At 61.8% G+C, this 17,758-nt stretch overlaps 1 protein-coding gene across 6 annotated transcripts in view; it reads right to left on the minus strand.

Moving 5' to 3' along the window:
- Positions 1-17,758, minus strand: part of MORN1 (MORN repeat containing 1) — a 71,859-nt gene that overhangs the window by 3,146 nt on the left and 50,955 nt on the right. For 5 of the 6 annotated variants that reach the window (XM_030805375.1, XM_030805373.1, XM_030805376.1 and 2 more), the window contains 3 exons: positions 14,851-14,984; positions 14,611-14,690; positions 1,506-1,552 (listed from right to left, as the gene is read on the minus strand). In XM_030805375.1, coding sequence (XP_030661235.1) covers positions 1,506-1,552; positions 14,611-14,690; positions 14,851-14,984 — 261 coding nt within the window. Of the gene's footprint in view, positions 1-1,505; positions 1,553-10,269; positions 10,897-14,610; positions 14,691-14,850; positions 14,985-17,758 lie in introns of those variants that run through there. The other variant, XM_030805377.1, reaches the window with a different exon arrangement.

Raw genomic sequence — 17,758 nt, forward strand, 5'->3', positions numbered from 1 at the left:
CACCAGGGACGGCCTCCCTGGCGGGCGAAGAGCCCCACATGGCAACGCCACCGTGTTTCCAAGCAGCCCGGTTTCTAGGTGTTCCCAGGAATCCAGCTATACCAGCGGCGGCCAAGGCGCTGGCCGGGGGGCCGAGAGCTCAGTGGGCAGTGGCTGAGGAGCCCGGCCACAGGCCCCATGTGACCCCACTCCTGAGGCTGGCGTCCCGGCGGATGGGAAGGGCGGGCAGGAAGGGCTCTGGCTGGTGGCCACCGTATGGCAGGCTGGGCCTCGACGGCCACGTTATCTAGCCCTGGGCCAGCTCTCACTCGGGGCCTCGGCCGTACACACATGGCTTAGCCCCAGGTGGCCCCTGAATCGGGTCTCCCTTCGCTCCTCACCCCCCCGAGCTGTCTCTGCTGAGCATATAAACCCTGGCCGAGCGGCTGCGCACAGATGCCAGGACCCAGCCGATTTCTGTCACTGTGGAGATGTCCCTGCCTCCCACCCTCACCCACCTGCCCTTCCTGGGATGGCCGGGACACGGTGGCCCAGTCGATGGTGTGAGGGCTGCTGTGGGACCACGGGGGACGCCGCCCGGGACTCCGGCCCCTCCCGCCACCAAGGCCTCACTGGCTACAGCCCCGGCCACACGGGTGCCGTCCCTACCACCAGCGTGGCTCTGCTTGTTCTCCTGCTGCGCCAGAGGCAGCTCCATGGTGGCATCCAGACCCAGTGAGCAGTTGGCCCAGACCTTCCAGCCTGTGGCTCTCCAGCCAGAACCCCAGAGACACTAGAGGAAGGGTCATTCATGTTGGCCCAGGTGACAGAGAGGCTCCGTTCTCTGTCAGGCAGCCAGTCAACCGTGGCGCCCAGGCCCTGCTAGGGGTCCAAGCCTCTGTGTAGCTGAGGTGCCCTGGCATTCGGCCCCTCTGGCTTGGAGGCGGATGCCAGGCCTAGGCTGTGGGGCTGAGTCCCAGGACCGGGGCGACTGGAGGAGGCCCCACGGCTGAGGGTCTGCACCTGAGCCTTCTCCAGGCCCTCGCTGCACCCCTCCTCGCTGTCCCCACAGCAGCCCCCACGCCGGGAGGAGCCTTCCGCCCAGCCCAGGCCCACCAGGCCCTGCAGCCGGCCTCGCTGGGGCGCAGCTACTCATGGTTCAGCCACTGTGGGCCTTGACAGCTGCCCCTCAGCTCCCCTTGGCTCCCCTTGGTCCCCAAGGCCTCTGCGCCCCCGTGCTCCCTGCCCTCATGGCTTCCTCCTTTCTAGGACATTCCCCACATCAAGGGCTGTGTCGGCCCAGCTTCAAATCTTTCTGGACCGTCCCCAGCCCCCAAGCCACCAGCCCCCTTCACATTCAGGTCCCTGGGAGGGCCCGGCTGCTCCCCAGTCCCCCACCCACTGCCACCTGCCTCTGGGGGCCCCGGGCCGAGTTCCCCCAACCCCACCTCCAGCCCTGGGCTGCAGCCTCTCGCCTCTCCAGACAGCGGCGCAACCGGCGATGGACTTGGGCCCTGTCCACCTACCTGGGTATGCTGCCGCAGCTGGCTCCTCCATTACTGTCCCCTCAGGCCTGTGGAGACAACACAGCGAGGCTCCTAAATGCCCTACCTGGGCCCCCACGACATGGCATCCCTGACCCGAACCAGGGCTAGTGGCTCCAGGGTGGATTCAGGGCCCCAGCACAGCAGAGGCCTGCAAACCCCACCTCGGGGCCATGGGCAGGACGGGGAGAGTCCTCTGGCAGGCTGCACCCAGCTCTCTGCCCCTCGGAACCGTGGGCTGCCCTGTGCAAGTCCTCTTTGTCTAAATTCTTGATGTGCTTATGGCCTTGGAGCAGGAGTGGGACCGACCACCCCATTTCCACAGGCTTTTGACAAGGCGAAGGCCTCCCAGGGTGCAGCTGAGAAGATCCTGGAGGGTGGGAAAGACCCTGAGCCCCTGAGAGACGGCAATGCTGGAGCCTGCAGGGAGTGACTTAGGAGCGGCGGAAGTCTCAGCAAGAGGGACCAGGAGGCCTGGTGGGGGTACAGTGTCCCCTCGGAGGGACAGAGGCCCCGTGTCACCTGTCACCTGGGAGTGCCATGGCTGGGAAACGAGAGGTAGCAGTGAGGATGGGAGGGGCCCAGGGGTCCTGTCGGTGCCTCCCCGTGGAGACACTCACTGCCCTGGCTCCCCTGAGGGGTGCAGCTCCTGCCCGGAGGCAGTCGTTGGGGGGGCCCCACCACCCACCAGGTTTTCTGATCTGCAACAAGTGATGGGCCTGTTCCTCCTGCCTGGACAGCGCCTCAGGGCACCCACGGGCTGGGGCGGGGCCATGGCCAGGCAGGATCTGGGTCAGGGGAGCAGATGGGCCCTGAGGATGTGGCCGTGGCCATGGCCCCGGTGGGGAGGAGGCAGTCCCTGCACATGAGGAAGCTGGGCTGCCCGGCAGGTGCCTCTGATGCTCCTGCTGCAGGGACGAGGGGCTGGCTCCGTGTAGACACCCACCCTCCTCCCCAGGCAGTGAGATGCACTTCGGAAATATATCTTACTTTCTTCTTTCTCTCCCCTTTCCTTCCCTTCCTTCCTTCCTTCCCTTCCTTCCTTCTTTCTTTTCTTTCTTTTTTTCTTTCTCTCTTGTTCCTTCTTCCTCTCTCTCTCTCTTCTTCTCTCTCTCTCTCTGTGTGTGTGTGTCTCTCTCTCCTTTCTTTCTCTAGATAGAGTCTGGCTCTGTGACCCAGGCTAGAGTGCAGCGGCTCACTGCAGCCTCCAACTCCTGGGCTCGAGCAAGCAATCCCCTCGCCTTAGCCTTCCAAGGAGCTGGGACCACAGGAGTGTGCCACCATGCCCATGGGACCACAGAGGTGTGCCACCATGCCCATGGGACCACAGGAGTGTGCCACCATGCCCAGATAATTAAAAAAAAATTTTAGAGATGAGGTCTCACTATGTTGCCCAGGTTGGTCTGAAACTCCTGGGCCCAGGAGAGTCCTTCCACCTCCGCTTCCCAAAGTGCGGGGATCACTGCACCTGGCCTTTGTTGATTTTTTTCTTTTTTTTTGGCAACAGAGACAGGATCTCACTCTGTTGCCCAGGCTGGAGTGCTGTGGCCTGATCATGGCTCACTGCAGCCTCAACCTCCCAAGTAGCTGAGACTACAGGCACGTGCCATCGTGCCCAGCTAATTTTTTAATTTTTTTGTGTGGGGATGGGGTCTCACTCTGTTGCCCAGGCTGGTCTCAAACTCCTGGGCTCAAATGATCCTCCCACCTCGGCTTCCTAAAGTGTTGGGATTACTGGCACGAGCCACTGCGCCCAGCTGAGATGTTCTTTCTCGGTGAAGCCCCAGGTGCACCAGGCTGGGCTGTGTCCGGAATCACCCATCCAATGGGCCTGGGGAAGCCTGCTGGGCTGGCACCGTCCTGCGGCCTCCTCCCGCCGCCCTGCTGCCTCCTCCCGCCGCCCTGCCCGCTGTGGCTGGCCAGTTCCTGTCATTCGTGGCTCAAGGGGGTCAACAGCCCACCCAGAGCTGGGAGAGAGCCAAGGGCTCCTTGACTCTCCAGGTTCCTACCCATCGACAAACTTAAATCCTACAGGCAGCAACTGGGTGAAAAAGAATGAAAGACAAGACTTTGAAATGACTTCATTTTGAGTGGGGAGAATAGGCTTTGCCGGACCCCAGGACCCACGTAAGACACAGGAGTGCGGGCGAGGAGGGGAAGCGGGGTACATAATTCAGCACTGAGAAGAACTAGTCTGCCAGGCTGCCAGCCTTAGAGAAAGACGCAGGATTACAGGAATCCTGAGAGTTTTTACAGAACCCCCAGGGCTTTGAGAAAACAGGGGCAGAGCCAGCAAGGAGCTCGGGAGTCTCGGCGTAGGGAGGAGGCGGTGCGGATTCACAGGCATCGGTGCCCCACAGATGGCGAGCAGGCCCGAGGCCAGTGTCCGCAGAGACCGCACATGGGGAGGTGGTGCGGGAGCCCTGGGCAGTGGACTGGTAGGGCGTCTGGGAACCCACTGCGTGCCTGGGACTGCACCTTCATGTGGGTGCCGGCCCCTCACTCCTGTCCCTCATGCGCTGGCCATGACGGCCCTGGCACTGGCTGCCCTCTGCAGGCCCTAGTAGGTCTGCACCACCCCGGCACCATCTCCTGCCAGTTCTGCCCGAGGCAGCAGCTGCCACCACCGCACAGACACATCCTGCTCCCTCCTGACCTTCGGAGGCCTGGCCCGGCATCGGCCTGGCAGTCTCGGCCTCCCCATCAGGGTTGGTGTCTGGGGACCAGGGTGAAGACACAGCAGCCCGGGCCTCAGCCAGAGTCTGTGTGTGGCTGTTCTGCAGTGCTGAACGTCTGAGGCCTGTGTTGCCCCCACAGACTCGTGCTGTGGACACACCAGCGCCCACACAGAAACACAGAGACACACAGAAACAAACACACACACACACAAACACAGAAACACACAGAAACAAACACAGAAACACAGAGACAGAAACACACACAGAAACAAACACAGAAACACAGAGACAGAAACACAGAAACACACAGAAACAAACACAGAAACACAGAGACAGAAACACAGAAACACACAGAAACACAAAACACAGAAACACAAACACAAACACAGAAACACACAGAAACACAGAAAACACACAGAAACACAGAAACAAACACAGAAACACAGAGACAGAAACACAGAAACACACAGAAACAAACACAGAAACACACAAACACAGAAACACACAGAAACACAGAGACAGAAAACACAGAAACACACAGAAACAAACACAGAAAACACAGAAACACACAAACACAGAAACACACAGAAACACAAACACAGAAACACACAGAAACACAGAGACAGAAACACAGAAACACACAGAAACAAACACAGAAACACAGAAACACACAAACACACAGAAACACAGAGACAGAAACACAGAAACACACAGAAACAAACACAGAAACACAGAAACACACAAACACAGAAACACACAGAAGCACAAACACAAACACACAGAAACACAGAGACAGAAACACAGAAACACACAGAAACAAACACAGAAACACACAAACACAGAAACACACAGAAACACAAACACAGAAACACACAGAAACACAGAAACACACAGAAACACAGAAACACAGAAACACAGAAACATAGAAACACAGAAACATAGAAACAGAGAAACACAGACCCAGAGAAACACAGACACAGAGAAACACAGAAACACAGAGAAACACAGAAACACACAGAAACACACAAAAACACAGAAACACACAGAAACATAGAAACAAACACAGAAACACAGAAACACAGAGACACAGAGACACACACAGAAACACAGACACAGAGAAACACAGAAACACAGACACAGAGAAACACAGAAACACAGAGAAACACAGAAACACAGAAACACTGAAACACAGCGGGCAGTGTCCAGGCTGCAGAGGCTCCATCGCTGTCACCAGGCCCAGAGGCTGTGGACGACTGCGAGTGGCCTGTGCGGCTTTTAGAAGCACAGACAGGGGATGAGGTGGACGAGGCGGCACAGGCGGAGGGCCATGAGGAGGGGCAGGCATGGTGGGCAGGCAACACCACCTCTGCAAGGCCAACAAGGTGCTGCATCCGGCTCCCTCCTCTTGCCCGTGCCTCTGGCGGTGACCAGAATGGCCCGTTGGCTGAATTGGCTGCCCTGACGGGAGAGGGCTGCTTCCCCGAGGCCCTGCATCGTGCCTCGGCATCCCCACATCGCGCCTCGGCATCCCCACATCGCGCCTCAGCATCCCCACATCGCGCCTCGGCATCCCCGCGTGAGCTCCTGGCCTTGGCAACCCCGCATCGCCCCTCGGCATCCCCACATCGCGCCTCAGCGTCCCCGCATCGCGCCTCGGCATCCCCGCATCGCGCCTCGGCATCCCCGCATTGCGCCTCGGCGTCCCCGCGGGAGCTCCTGGCCTTGGCAACCCCCCTCACTGCACCTTCCCAGGCCAGATGCTCTGAGAAGCCAAGAGGCCTCCCAAGGAGCCCGTCACAGGCTTCTGTGTGCAGACAGCAGCGAGCCACCGAGCAGAGCTCCAGGGAGCGGCGCCAGAGAGGCCTTGGCCAAGTGCAGGCCGAGCAAGGGAGCTCTGGCAGCCTGTGGCCCTTGACCCTGTCTACCCGGACCTGCTCCTTCGCGCCTAGGCCCGGCCTTTGCTGTCCTCGGTCTTCCAGCCCATGACGTGGACACGCTCCTCATGCACGGCTTTGGTGTGCCCTTACCTGGGCAGGAAGTTAGAGCTGGGCCTGAGGCCAGTCTGCTGCCCGGCCAGGGAGGGCGGTTTGAGGCAGGGGTGTGAGGCCCAGGGGACCCCTTCCTGCAGCCTGGCCCGGTGTCCGGGCTCCTGGAGAAGGGCGCCCACTGGTGCAGTCAGGGGCCATGCCTGGGAGTCAGAGAGTCCAGGCAGATCCTGGTGACAAGGGGCAGGAGATTTTGCCCAGCTCTGGGGTTCCACGTGGCCTCTAGGGCCACCAGGATGTGCCAGGAGCCAGTGAAGCAAGAGCCAAGGAAGACACAATCGGGAGGAACCTGTCACCTGGAGGTGGGGGGGTGCGACTTTCAGAGAACGGCCCAGGCTCCCACTGCCTGCTGCGCAGGAGGCACACTCTGCGGCTTTCTGCAGCCCTGGGAGCCCCTGGGAAAGTCTGAAAATCAGGGCCCTTGGCCACAGATCTGGGGCCAGCTTGGAAACTGCCGTCACCTCCTTAGTAACCCCAAGAAATGACAGCCAGGGTCCAGTGCTTTCTGTAACAGCCCCAGGCACAGGCACAGACGGGTGCAGATGCCAGCCCCAGCTCCTCTCCCAGAGAGCACAGGCTGTGTGTCCTGCCCCATGGAGCACCCGGAGAACGGGCGGGCACCAGGGAGGCCTCTTGCCCCCAGACTGGGCCTAGGAACTGGGGGCCACATTGCCGAGGGAACCCTCCCAGGGAGGCCCCTCTGCACCTGCAGGCGTCCGCAGCCCAGGGAGATGACGGTGGTTTTGTGACTGCTTTCCCAGGTCGAAGAAGGTCAGAGCTTGGATTCTTGGCCCCAAGCCTTGGGGAGGTGACCACCGCGGACACCCAGGTGCCCTGTCCCCAGTGGGCGGTCAGCTTTAGCCCTTGGAAAGCCTGAGGGGTGTTCCCTGTTTGGGGGAGCCTGTTCACCTGTGGGCCCTTGCCGGTGTGGGCGTGCGAAGAGTTAACGGCTGCCCTGCCCCAGCCCCTCTGTCTGCTGTGGGGTTATCATTCCACATCCCCGCTAAGCGCTGGGCACATCTGCAGGCCCAGCTGTTCCCGCCTGGCCCTCACACCTGCTTTGGCTTAGTATCCCTGCTTGGACAAGACAAGGCTCATTTTTCAACCTTTAAAAGTTTCTGAAGAAGAACCCAGTCAATCCCTTTCTCTCGTGGCTGAACTCCCACCTGGAGGCGCTTCCAGCAGTGGGGCCAGGGCACCTGGTGCCGCCTACTGAGGACCCTGGTGCCCCCAGCTGCCCAGTGCCCTCCCTGCAGCCGATCCCATTGTCCTGGGAGCTGTCATCCCTGGGGGCCCAGCCCCCAGCCTGCTGGACACCAATCCCCCACCCTGGGGCCAGGTCCCATGAGGACCACAGCCAGGTGCAGCCTGAGACCCACTGCCCAGTGGGTCTCCTGGGGGCCTTCCCTGGGGATGGAGGGGCTGGGCTGAGTGGGGCCTCCTGGCCACGGGGTCAGCAGGTGGCAAGTCCCAGAGAGGAGGCAGAGCTCTTGGGGAGGGTGGGCAGGTGAGCCGAGCAGGCCAGGGTCTCCACCGCATCACGCGGGCCCCTTTGGGTCTGTTGAGGGTCTATTTCAGATCGTGTTCCCCAAGGCCCCACTGGGCTGGGCCCCGTACAGGTGAAGCATGGAGGAGGCACTGGCAAGAATGCTCAGAGATGGCACCAGCCGTGAGCAGGCCAGGCTCAGGCCAAGGGGCAGGCTGGGCTGCTGGGCTGTGTCTGTGTGTTTATGGCGGAGACCAGCGTGCCCAGGAGAGGAATGGGGGGAGTTCAGGGTGAGGGGGGAGCTCCGGGTGAGGGGGGACCCTGGCCTGTGCCCATGGGAACTGCCCATTTGCCCATCCTGGGGCCAGGGTGGGGGCGGTTGCTGGGCTTCTCTGTGCCTCCTCTATCTGCACCCCTCGACTTGGCAAGCCAGCAGCACAGGCCTCCCCACCTGGGCTGCGAGTCACAGGCTGCTTTGCTGGCCAGGCCTGCCCCTAACTGGCCACAGCGTGCTGGCCAGGACTCACGCTCAGAGAAAGGACACATTGCCGCCCCGAGTCCTGTCCCTGTTCAGACCCAGCCAACCCTGACAGGGTCAGTGGGTGGCCAGGCTCTCGCCCCATGTGTCTCCAGGCACCAGTGGCGGCTGCTGGTTCCAAGGCCATTCTCCTGGCTCCTGTCACCTCTTCGTGGCAGACGAGGGAGGAACGGGTCAGTGTCCTGCTTCCTCTGGGCCTGGGACAGGTGAGGAGCCCAGGTGCTGGCCTGTCCTCACTGGTGGCCTTTCAAAGGAGATGAAGGCCTGCGTGGGACGCTCTGTGGTCACTGGAGATAGAGCCAGGAAGGGACTCTGTGGGCTGTGGAGCATCCACGATCTTTTCAAGTTAAAAAAAATTAATTGACTCCATCTGTGTTGGCCTAATGACTAATTAAATGACTAATCACAGAAGTCTTAATTAAGCCCATTTTTCTCGGAGCCGAGGAGGGAGGAGGAGCTTGGATGCCGACAGCCACCACCGAGCAATGACACACAAGGTCGCCGTGCACACTCGTGCCTGTGGTTGGGCTGATGGACCCCGTCCCGGGCTGATGGGGCTTGGGTGACGACGTTTTCCTATCATGAAGCATGGAATCAGGATTTCTGGGGCCAGTGCCACCCCCACCGTTCCTGTGGAATTCTCCTGTGTGGCTGGGCAAAGTCACGGCCACGTTGATTAAACCGAGTCCCTCTTCCGCAGCTGACATAATTTCACATCTTTTCAGAACCGACAGGGCTTTGTCCTTTTGTGGAATTCCGTAACACGCCTGGAATGTCTCTGCAGGAATGCAGCCAGAGGCCCTCTCAGAAACGCGTCCCCTCCCAGGGCAGCAGGCGGCGGGCACGTGCGGGGCCCTCATGTCTGGTCTGTGTCTACCGCCCACTACAGGGAGGGCCATCCCGTCCACGCTGTCTCCCCTCCCACAAGCTGGGGTTCAGCCCTAGGTGGACATGGGGCTCGTGGTGAGGCAGCGACTTGGCAGCCAGGTTCGGCGGATGGCGCAGGAGCCCCTCGTGTAGCCTCCCCAGAGCCACTCGGGACCCCTCTCCTGATCAGCACCTCTCCCTGTCATCCTGCCAGAGGCAGCACGGGCCAGGGCAGCCGTGGCCCTCCAGGCCTGGACTCTGCCCCACGTGGCCACAGGGGTGGGTGGGGCTTCTCCTGGGGGCTCCCTGACATCCCTGGACTGCGGGGGGGTTGGGGGTGCCCTGGCAGGCAGGTGCTGGGCCTCAGCCTCTGGCTGTGTCTGTAGGGCCCTCGCGACAGGACCCTCCTTTCTGGCCACCCTGCACACGGGTGACCAGGCCCTGGAGGGCTTCACAGTGTCAGAGCGTGCCTGGCGGCGGGGGGGTCCTGGTGGCCTTGGCTGGGCTCTGGGAGGGCAGACATGGCCTCTGTGCCCACGAAACCCGGGCTTCCCTTGGGGCACAGCTTGTGAAGGAACCTTGGCCCCTCTTTCCTCTGCCTATTTTAGGGAGCAGTCAAAGACGACTTTGCAGGATCCTGCTGAGAGTTGTAACAAAGGCACGCGTTTCTCCCGCGTGCACCGTCCTTCTTATGTAACCGCTGCTGCGCCTCTCCCACCACTGCGCCTCTCCCCCCCTCTGCGCCTCTCCCGCCGCTGCGCCTCTCCCGCCCCTGCGCCTCTCCCGCCCCTGCGCCTCTCCCGCCCCTGCGCCTCTCCCGCCCCTGCGCCTCTCCCGCCGCTGCGCCTCTCCCGCCCCTGCGCGTCTCCCGCCCCTGCGCCTCTCCCGCCCCTGCGCCTCTCCCACCGCTGCGCCTCTCCCTCCCCTGCGCCTCTCCCGCCCCTGCGCCTCTCCCGCCGCTGCGCCTCTCCCGCCCCTGCGCCTCTCCCGCCCCTGCGCCTCTCCCGCCGCTGCGCCTCTCCCTCGTACGCCTCTCCTGAAATTACAGGCTGGTGTGTCAGTTTTCATTTTTGTCTTTTTTTTTTCAGTCATTTCTATTGTTTGGAGCCTCCTGGATGACAGTGACAGGCTCTGATGTGGGCTTTGAGGGGGCCACCTGGTGGGGGGTGCACCAGGTGACCTGGTGCTCACCAGGTGCCCAGCGGGGCTGCCTGTCCTCCTGAGGGCACCGGCATCCCCCAGTGGATGCTGAGAGGAGCTCCTGTTGTGCAGCTGTGCAAAGGGGACACAGATGTGGCTGTTCTGAGGGACAGGTGGCTCCCCCAGAGCCCCGGTCTCAGCACACCTGGTGAGCACAGCCCGGCCACCCTGACCGTTGCTCATGGACTCCAGCATTGGAAGGAATGCTGCCTGTCCTTGGTCCACACTTGGGTCCTTCCAGTGGGACGGGCGACCCCTGGTCCTGGTCTCACTGCTTCTCCCATTGTCCCCCTCGGCAGTTCTGTCCTGACATCAGCCCCACGCAGGCCGCTAGGACCTGGGCTTCTATGATGGAGGAATGGGCGGCGCTGTGAGGGGCACGGCAGACCTCTGGCATAGGCCCAGATTGGGGGCCAGGAGGGCGTGACGTGGCGTCTGGACATGGAAGGGGTCACACTCCCGTCTCATTTGGTCTTCTGTTGTCCACACTGCAGAATCTCGTCTGTGCCTCGAGATTTGGAACAGCCAGGAGAACTCTTTGTTAGCTCCTGTTGGGATCCTGGAAGGGGGTGAAAACCTCCATGAGTGAGTGAGGCTTTGGGGCTTTGTGGGGAGACGAGGGGAGGAGCCGGAGCCAGGACCCCAGGGTCTCAGAGGGGCCCCCAGGCTGCGCCTCGAGGGGCTAAGCTCTGTCGGGGGCTGGGGCTGGGGCTGGGGCTCCGTGACCTCCATGGGGTGCAGCCCACCAGGCTGCCTACGAGGGTGCCTCTAAGCCTTCACCCAACTGACCTCTGGCCAACCCCCACGGGTCCCTCAAGGGGCTCGCCCTGGAACTGGAGAGTGGGACTATAAAAACACGGAACCCAGGAAGCTGGCATTGTTGGGGTCCTTAGGAAGGATAAAAAGGTGACCACATGTTGGGGGGGTGACTGGGGGTGGCCAGAATGTTCCAGGCAGGAAGTGCAGTGAGCGTCGGGCTCCAGCCTAGAGATGCTCCTGGTGCGTAATTATGCCAGCTGGTGGGCGTGTCTAGCAGGGCCTGGGCTGGCCCCGCTGCAACAGGCCGGGGACAGGCCCCACATCCTCTGTGCCCAGCAGTGGGGATGCCAGCTGGGACCCAGCAGCCGGGTCAGCCCCAGGCCCAGCTCCCGAAGCCTCCTCCCCATTATGGAAAGGGGGTCCCCAGCAATGGCAACTGGGGACAGCTGGTGAGTGAGTGACAGCTGAGTGCAGTGAGTGGCCTCGGGCCTGGAGACACTGGAACAATACAGGACCGTGCTGGGGTAGGGGCTCGTGCAGAACAAAGTCGTCGGTCACAGGCCACACTGTGGGGGGACCCGAGGGAGGTCTCGGACCTGAGGGGGTCTCCTGGGACTCCAGGGTGCTAGCGGCAGGATCCCGGCTCAAGGCGCTGCTGCGGCCCCTGCCCTTCTCCACCCCATTCACAAGCGTGTCTGTCGGAAGCGGCAGCCCCAACGGTGCCAGGAGCTTCCACCCTCCGGCCCTGCCTGCCGACAGTGAGCCCTCCCCTGTGCCTGGCATGGGCTGAGGACCCTGCCTGGAACCACTCGGCCACGACACAGCGAGGGTTCCTTGAATGCAAACCAGATGCAGCCGACTGAGTGTTGGAGGGCTTTGGATTTGCCAGAGCCAGGTTGGCTGCTGGAAAGAACGGCTTTCTTAGAATTCTGAAAAGTGGGCTCTTTGGGTCCAGAGCCAGGTCTGGACGCTGGTTGGGGGAGCTGGGACCCAGACCAGAGGGAGGGGTGCGTGGGAGACCCCAGAGCTGCTTCCTCACCGCAGAGCAGGCAGAAGGCATGGGGGCCACAGCTGGGGGAGCCTCAGGCAGGGTCCCCCACTCTTTCCTAAGCGGGGGCCATCGCACAAACACCCAGATGGGTTGTGGGGGGTTTCGGCGGGGACAGAGCTGGGGAGGCCCTGGAAGAGGTCGTGAGGTTGACGCCCCGGTCAGCCACAGTTGAGGGCCTCTGGGTGGTGGGGGGCAGCAGGTGTAAGAACGGTAAGGGATCACGTGGCTACAAGGAACTGGTGGTGGGGGCCAGGCTCCAGTGAGGACAAGAGGCACAGGCTCAGGTATGTCTCTAAGTTGCTGCCACCCCATGATCCATGGCGGAGAGGCCTGCAAATGTGCAGCCCTTCACCTCCATGCTGGGTCCTCACCCCAGAAGCGGGCAGAGCTTACGGAGAGTTCACGATGGGAAGGACTCCCCAGGGCTTCCGTACCCAGAAGACGTAAGGCCAGCTGCACAGAGAGGCGGGGCTCCCTGGGGGGAGCAGGCCTCGTTTTGGGCTGCCTGCCCCAACACGACGGGAGGGCCCTGGCTGTGTGGCCGTGGAGCCGGCAGGAGGCAGGGGAAGCGGCCGCTGGTCACAAACTTGTGCCCCGAAGAGACGACATCATTTTAACACTGAACACTCCGACTCCGCGGCCACGTCGTCTTGGGATTGAAACAATCCTAGTCCAACGACACTTAACTTGAGGGCAGTGTGAGCCCTTTGTGGGCGTGGCCCAGGCTGAGAGGAGACGCTGACCCCTCCGTTCTCTCAGGCGGAAAAGAGTGAAAGCCTTCTTTTTGCTGAAATAAGACGCTCCAACATCACCCTCAGCGTGGAGGTTGCCACGGTTATGGAGCGAAGTGGAGGTGCCGCCCTGGGCGTTCGGGTCTGTGCGAGTCTGTGGGAGTGACTCTCAGAATGTCTCGGCTTTTGGCTCTTGCAGACGGTCCTGAGGCTGAGTCACTGGGCAAACAGGGCCCCTGTGCCTGCAGGATCTTGGCTGTTTTTTAGTCTCTGCTTCTCAAGTTATCGTACAAAGCGAGTTTCATATTTAATTCACAAACCAACAGAGGGCGGCGCCTCCCCCATGCGTGAGTGGCATCGAAGGCCTGCCAGTGCCAGCACCTTGGCAGCCCCTGAGCGTTCCCCACGAGGGGCCTCACTGCGGGGGGCTGCAGCAGGACCTCCTCCCGCCTCGCCGGACCTCTTCCCTGGAGCCCCACTGCTGGGCCTGTGCTCGCTGCCTTGGCTATTTCCATGCCCGCCCCACCCCCGGCGGAAGCAGGAGGCGGCCCCGGCACACTCACACTCACTTCCGCTTCTGTTTGCTGGATGGGCAGAGGCAGAGAAGGTCTCGAGGGCCCAAGACCCCGTGTTGGTCCCAGGCGGGCACTGGGGATGCCTGGAGCCCTCCTCTGCCCCTGAAGTCGTTCTATGGCCACGACGGAGGTCTGGTTCTCCACCCACCTGCCTTGCCCAAGGCCCCCGGTGCCACCCCTGTCCCAGGAGGGCTCATGTCTCTCAAGAGCAGGTGATTTTTCCTGCAGGGTCTGTGCACCGCATCACCAGAATGTTTTGCTCCAATCAGGAATCCCAAATGTCACAGCTTCCACCCAAAGAAACAAGAGCGAGTGCCTGGCAAGCGGGTGGGAGCAGGGCGGGTGCTGGTCACTCTGCGAGCAACCTAGCAGCTCCTTCATAGCGTGCGGGGCCAGGTGAGGGCTGGTGGGACAAGCCACTGTCTCCTCGGGCTCAGGCCAGGAGGGACAGGTCCCCAGGGCACATCAGCCGGGGCCTCCTCGCCTCCACAGCCCAGCCCAGCCCGGCCCAGCCCAGCCCAGCCCAGCCCAGCGCGCGGCTGCCTCTAATTTGTAGACAGAGTCCCAATTTGAGGTGGGAGCTGTTGCTGGACCCCGAGCCCCGAGCCCCGAGCCCCAGCTTCATCCTGGTAGAACCAGCCGGTTATGGTCCTGCATATGCTGTGCCCGTAGCACTGCCAGGCCCAGGATGGTGAGATGTGACGGCCACAAAACCCCCACGGTGTCCCTGCCTGCATGTGTCGCAGTGTGCATCTGGTCCCACTCCTGTCTTCCAGCTCACAGAGTCCCCATAAGCCACTGCCCTGAACCCTGGCCACCAGCCGCCTTCCTCTGGGAGCCCCCTGGCCCCTCCTGCCTCTCTGCTTCCGCTTGCCCATGGCCTGGTCTGCCTGGCGGGTCTAGGAGTTGTGGTGATCAAAGCAGATGGACCGGCTCCAGCTCCGCCCACTTCGTGCCAGCCCAGTCAAGTTGCAGGGCAGCTGTTAGCCCTGCGAGACCCTGTTGGGGGGGTCCCTGAAGCGAGGCCCATGTAGGCTCACTGTCTTCCCAGACCAGGCCCTTGACTCTCTTGGGCCTTCCCCGTCCTCCTGGCCCAGCTGATGAGGAGGCCAGAGCTGACCCTCCAAACGCCTGCAGGTGAGGTGGGCTGATCCTACCTGCTGCCTCCAGGCGGCTCCTGTGCGGTGGGTGGTGTCCCCCTGGGGTGCAGGTCGCCTCTGGATCTGCCGCCTGCCTTCTAGAAAGATTGGGCAGGAGGAGGAGAGGCTCAGAAGGGGGGCCCAGGAGCTCTGCTCGAACCCCCCCGGGGCACACATGGCCTGGGTGTTGAGGCGGTAGGTGGGCAGGGACCATCTGAGTGATGTGGGGTGGCCTCCCCGCCCCCCGTGGGCACCCACCTTGTGGAGGCTGTCCAGGAACAGGAAGGGGTGGTACCCGGGCGGGGGCGGCCCCAGGAGGACATCTGTGAACTCGGCACAGCCCTGCTCCACTCGCCGACAGGCCCCGGGACAATGGGGTGCGTGTCCCCTGGCTGAGGAGACAGAATGAAGAAAGACCATATGAGGGGCTCGGGGCGGAGACGGGGGGAGCCCCACGGGGCTGTGCCAAAGTGTGGCTCTGGCCAGGGCAGCGGGCACAGACGCCAGTCGCGACACCGTCTTGGTGGGGGCAGGTCAGGGGGCAGGGACTGTCCATCCTGGGTGCTCCCTCCAGCCGCCGACGGGGGAGGTGGGGGTCCTCTGTGTCCACAGCCCCTGGCGCCCCCGCCGCCTTCTGAGTCCACCCCAGCGCCTGGGAGCCAAGTGCTTTGCGGTGGGAAGGGTCTCCCATCAGCAGCCCCTGTCAGCCGAGGCACTTGCTTCCAGGGTAGGGCCGGGGCCAGGACCGGGACCCTGGCCAGAACGGCCGGTGTTCAACAGTATAGCCTCGTGCCCTCCTCTGAGCGCAGCATGAGGAGGAAGTCGGTTCTGCTCCAGCGACGTGTGGAGATGGGCCTGGGGTCAGGCCTCATTCTCCACAAGCGTGGAGGGGAGAAACCGGGGGTGGCTGCGAGTCCCTCCAAGTGGCAGCAGACCCTACGTCCTTGGGCATCAGAGGAGGGTGTGGGTGGGCTCAGCCTGTGCATCCCTCAGTGGGACCCCTGCAGGCCCTTGTCCAACCTAGCTTCTTCCAGCTCCTCTCCCAGGGTCCCAGGGTGCGAGGTATGGGGGCTCCCCTCTGGCTTCCCCCATGCACAGATGGAGCTGCAGCCCCCAGGGCCTACCCTGCTGTCTCTTTTACAAGGATGGTCAGTGGCTGAGCCTGAAGGAGATAACTTCAGCGCAGCCCCTCCACACACACACATCAGAGCCCATGTTCCTACGAGCAGCTCAGAGCTCTCCTGACACCGCTGCCCTGAGGGCCCCCCACTTGCACACACCACTGGGAGGAGGTGCTAGCAGGAGGCCACAGGATGTGGTGAGGGCTGGAGGTCAGCACCAGAGCTGGCTGGACAGGGGAGTTCTGAGAGGGAGGCAGGGGCTGGGGCGGTGGCTTTAGGGCCACAAATGAGTGTCCCCACCAGGCAGTGACACCATCAAAAAAACAGAAGAGACCCAGCTCCAGGGTGGATAGAAGGGTGGAGCCAGGACAGTGCCCAGGAGGGAAGGAGGAGTCAGGGGCTGCTGAGGGGTGCTCAGGAGGCTGGTCTGTTTGGGCTTAGCTTCATTTGAGGCCAGATCCTAGGAGGCGGGACCCTCACATGGGGCCCTGGGGGAGCCCCCTCCGTGAGGCTCTGAGTGAGTGGAGGGGCGCTGGATAGGACCTTGGGGCTGGAGGCATTAATGTCCCTTTCCTGGAGCCCAGCTTCTGTAGGGAGCGACAGAGACGCTAGGGAGAGCCAGCCTCAGAAGTATTTCCAAATTAAGGTGGGAGAATTATCTCTCTCGGAGGTGTCTTAATCATTACGGTGCATGACAGAGAGAAAGCCTTCCCTTCTGCAAGGACACTCTTTAACTGACATCCTTCTCCCAGCAGCTTTTGCTGGCCCGGCACTATTTACGTCCGGGCAACGGCTGGGAGCTGCACTGCTAATGGCATAATTTCCATTTCTTAACGCACCGATGGTTTCCACGTGGACTGCACTGGAGCTAACTTGGACTGCGTCGTTTATCGACACCCCCTGGACAATAAAGACGCCAGCTCTGTATCCTAATCACGCGGACGCCCTCACCCTCGGCAAGGTGACCGCTCCAGAGTGGGCCCAGATCTTGAGCCCCAATTATGCATGGTTCACACGATGGCGGGGCCTTCAGACCTCCACCTGCCACGTGCCATTTCCAGGGGCAAGGTGGGAGTTGGGAAAATGTATTTTTAGAAGCCCAGCAGGCATTCCTGATGTGCAAATAAACATACATGGAGCCTGGAGGGTTCCAACCAAGCTGTTTGAAGAGCCTCCTTTGCCTGGTGATCACGATGGCTGGTGCCGGCACCTTCAGGCAGGTTCTCACGACATCCCCGCTCTCCTCAGAGTAAAGGCTGTCGTGACTGTCCCTGGCTGATCAGCAGCCGAGGCTCAGCCGGGTGAAGGGAGCCCTCCCTACGCAGCACAAACAGAAATTAATGGCTTTCAGTGCACCAGGAAGAGGACAGAGGACATCAGGGCCTATAAAGCCGGGTTCCTTGAGCCCGTGTGGGTTTGACACGTGGGGTCCCCTGGAGGTGCAGGCAGAAGCTCTCCTCTGTGCAGTCCCTGTCTGAGAGTGAAGAGGAGGCCCTCTGGGTTGGCCAAGACGCTTTTTGTTGCAAGCAAGAGAAACGAGAAATGGTGAATAGCGGAAGGGGAGCATCGTCCCCAGCCTTGGCCTCAGAGGAGCCTTCTAGATCCCAGCGCATCTGGACCAGGAGCCCACACCATGTCTCCTTCTTCTGGATGTCACCTCCCCTTCTCTCAGGCTCTGACCACCACATGGCACAGGCCCGCGGAGGGGGTGTTTCTGCTGCCACGCAGTGGGGACTGCCTGACCATGAGAGACGGAGGTCCACCTCGGCCATGCACTCCCCGAGTTGGGGCTGCAGGCTGACCGCAGCGGCCCCTGGGTCCTGGCTGTGACTGCCCACCCCGAGGTCAGCACCGCACCCGCCAGGTGTTCAAGTTGAAAGTTGGGGGTCAGCCTCCAGTTGCCCCTGCACCATATTCTGTGCACCCAAAATTTTTGCAGCTGCAGCAACAAGGCTGACATCAAGGCTGCCTTCAAAACGTATCTGTGCCTGGACCCCCAAGGCTCCCCACTGCCCTGCCGCGCCTCCACCAGGCCCCAGTGTCTC

This window comes from Nomascus leucogenys, chromosome 24 (assembly GCF_006542625.1).
Source record: "Nomascus leucogenys isolate Asia chromosome 24, Asia_NLE_v1, whole genome shotgun sequence".
Lineage (NCBI taxonomy): Eukaryota > Metazoa > Chordata > Mammalia > Primates > Hylobatidae > Nomascus > Nomascus leucogenys.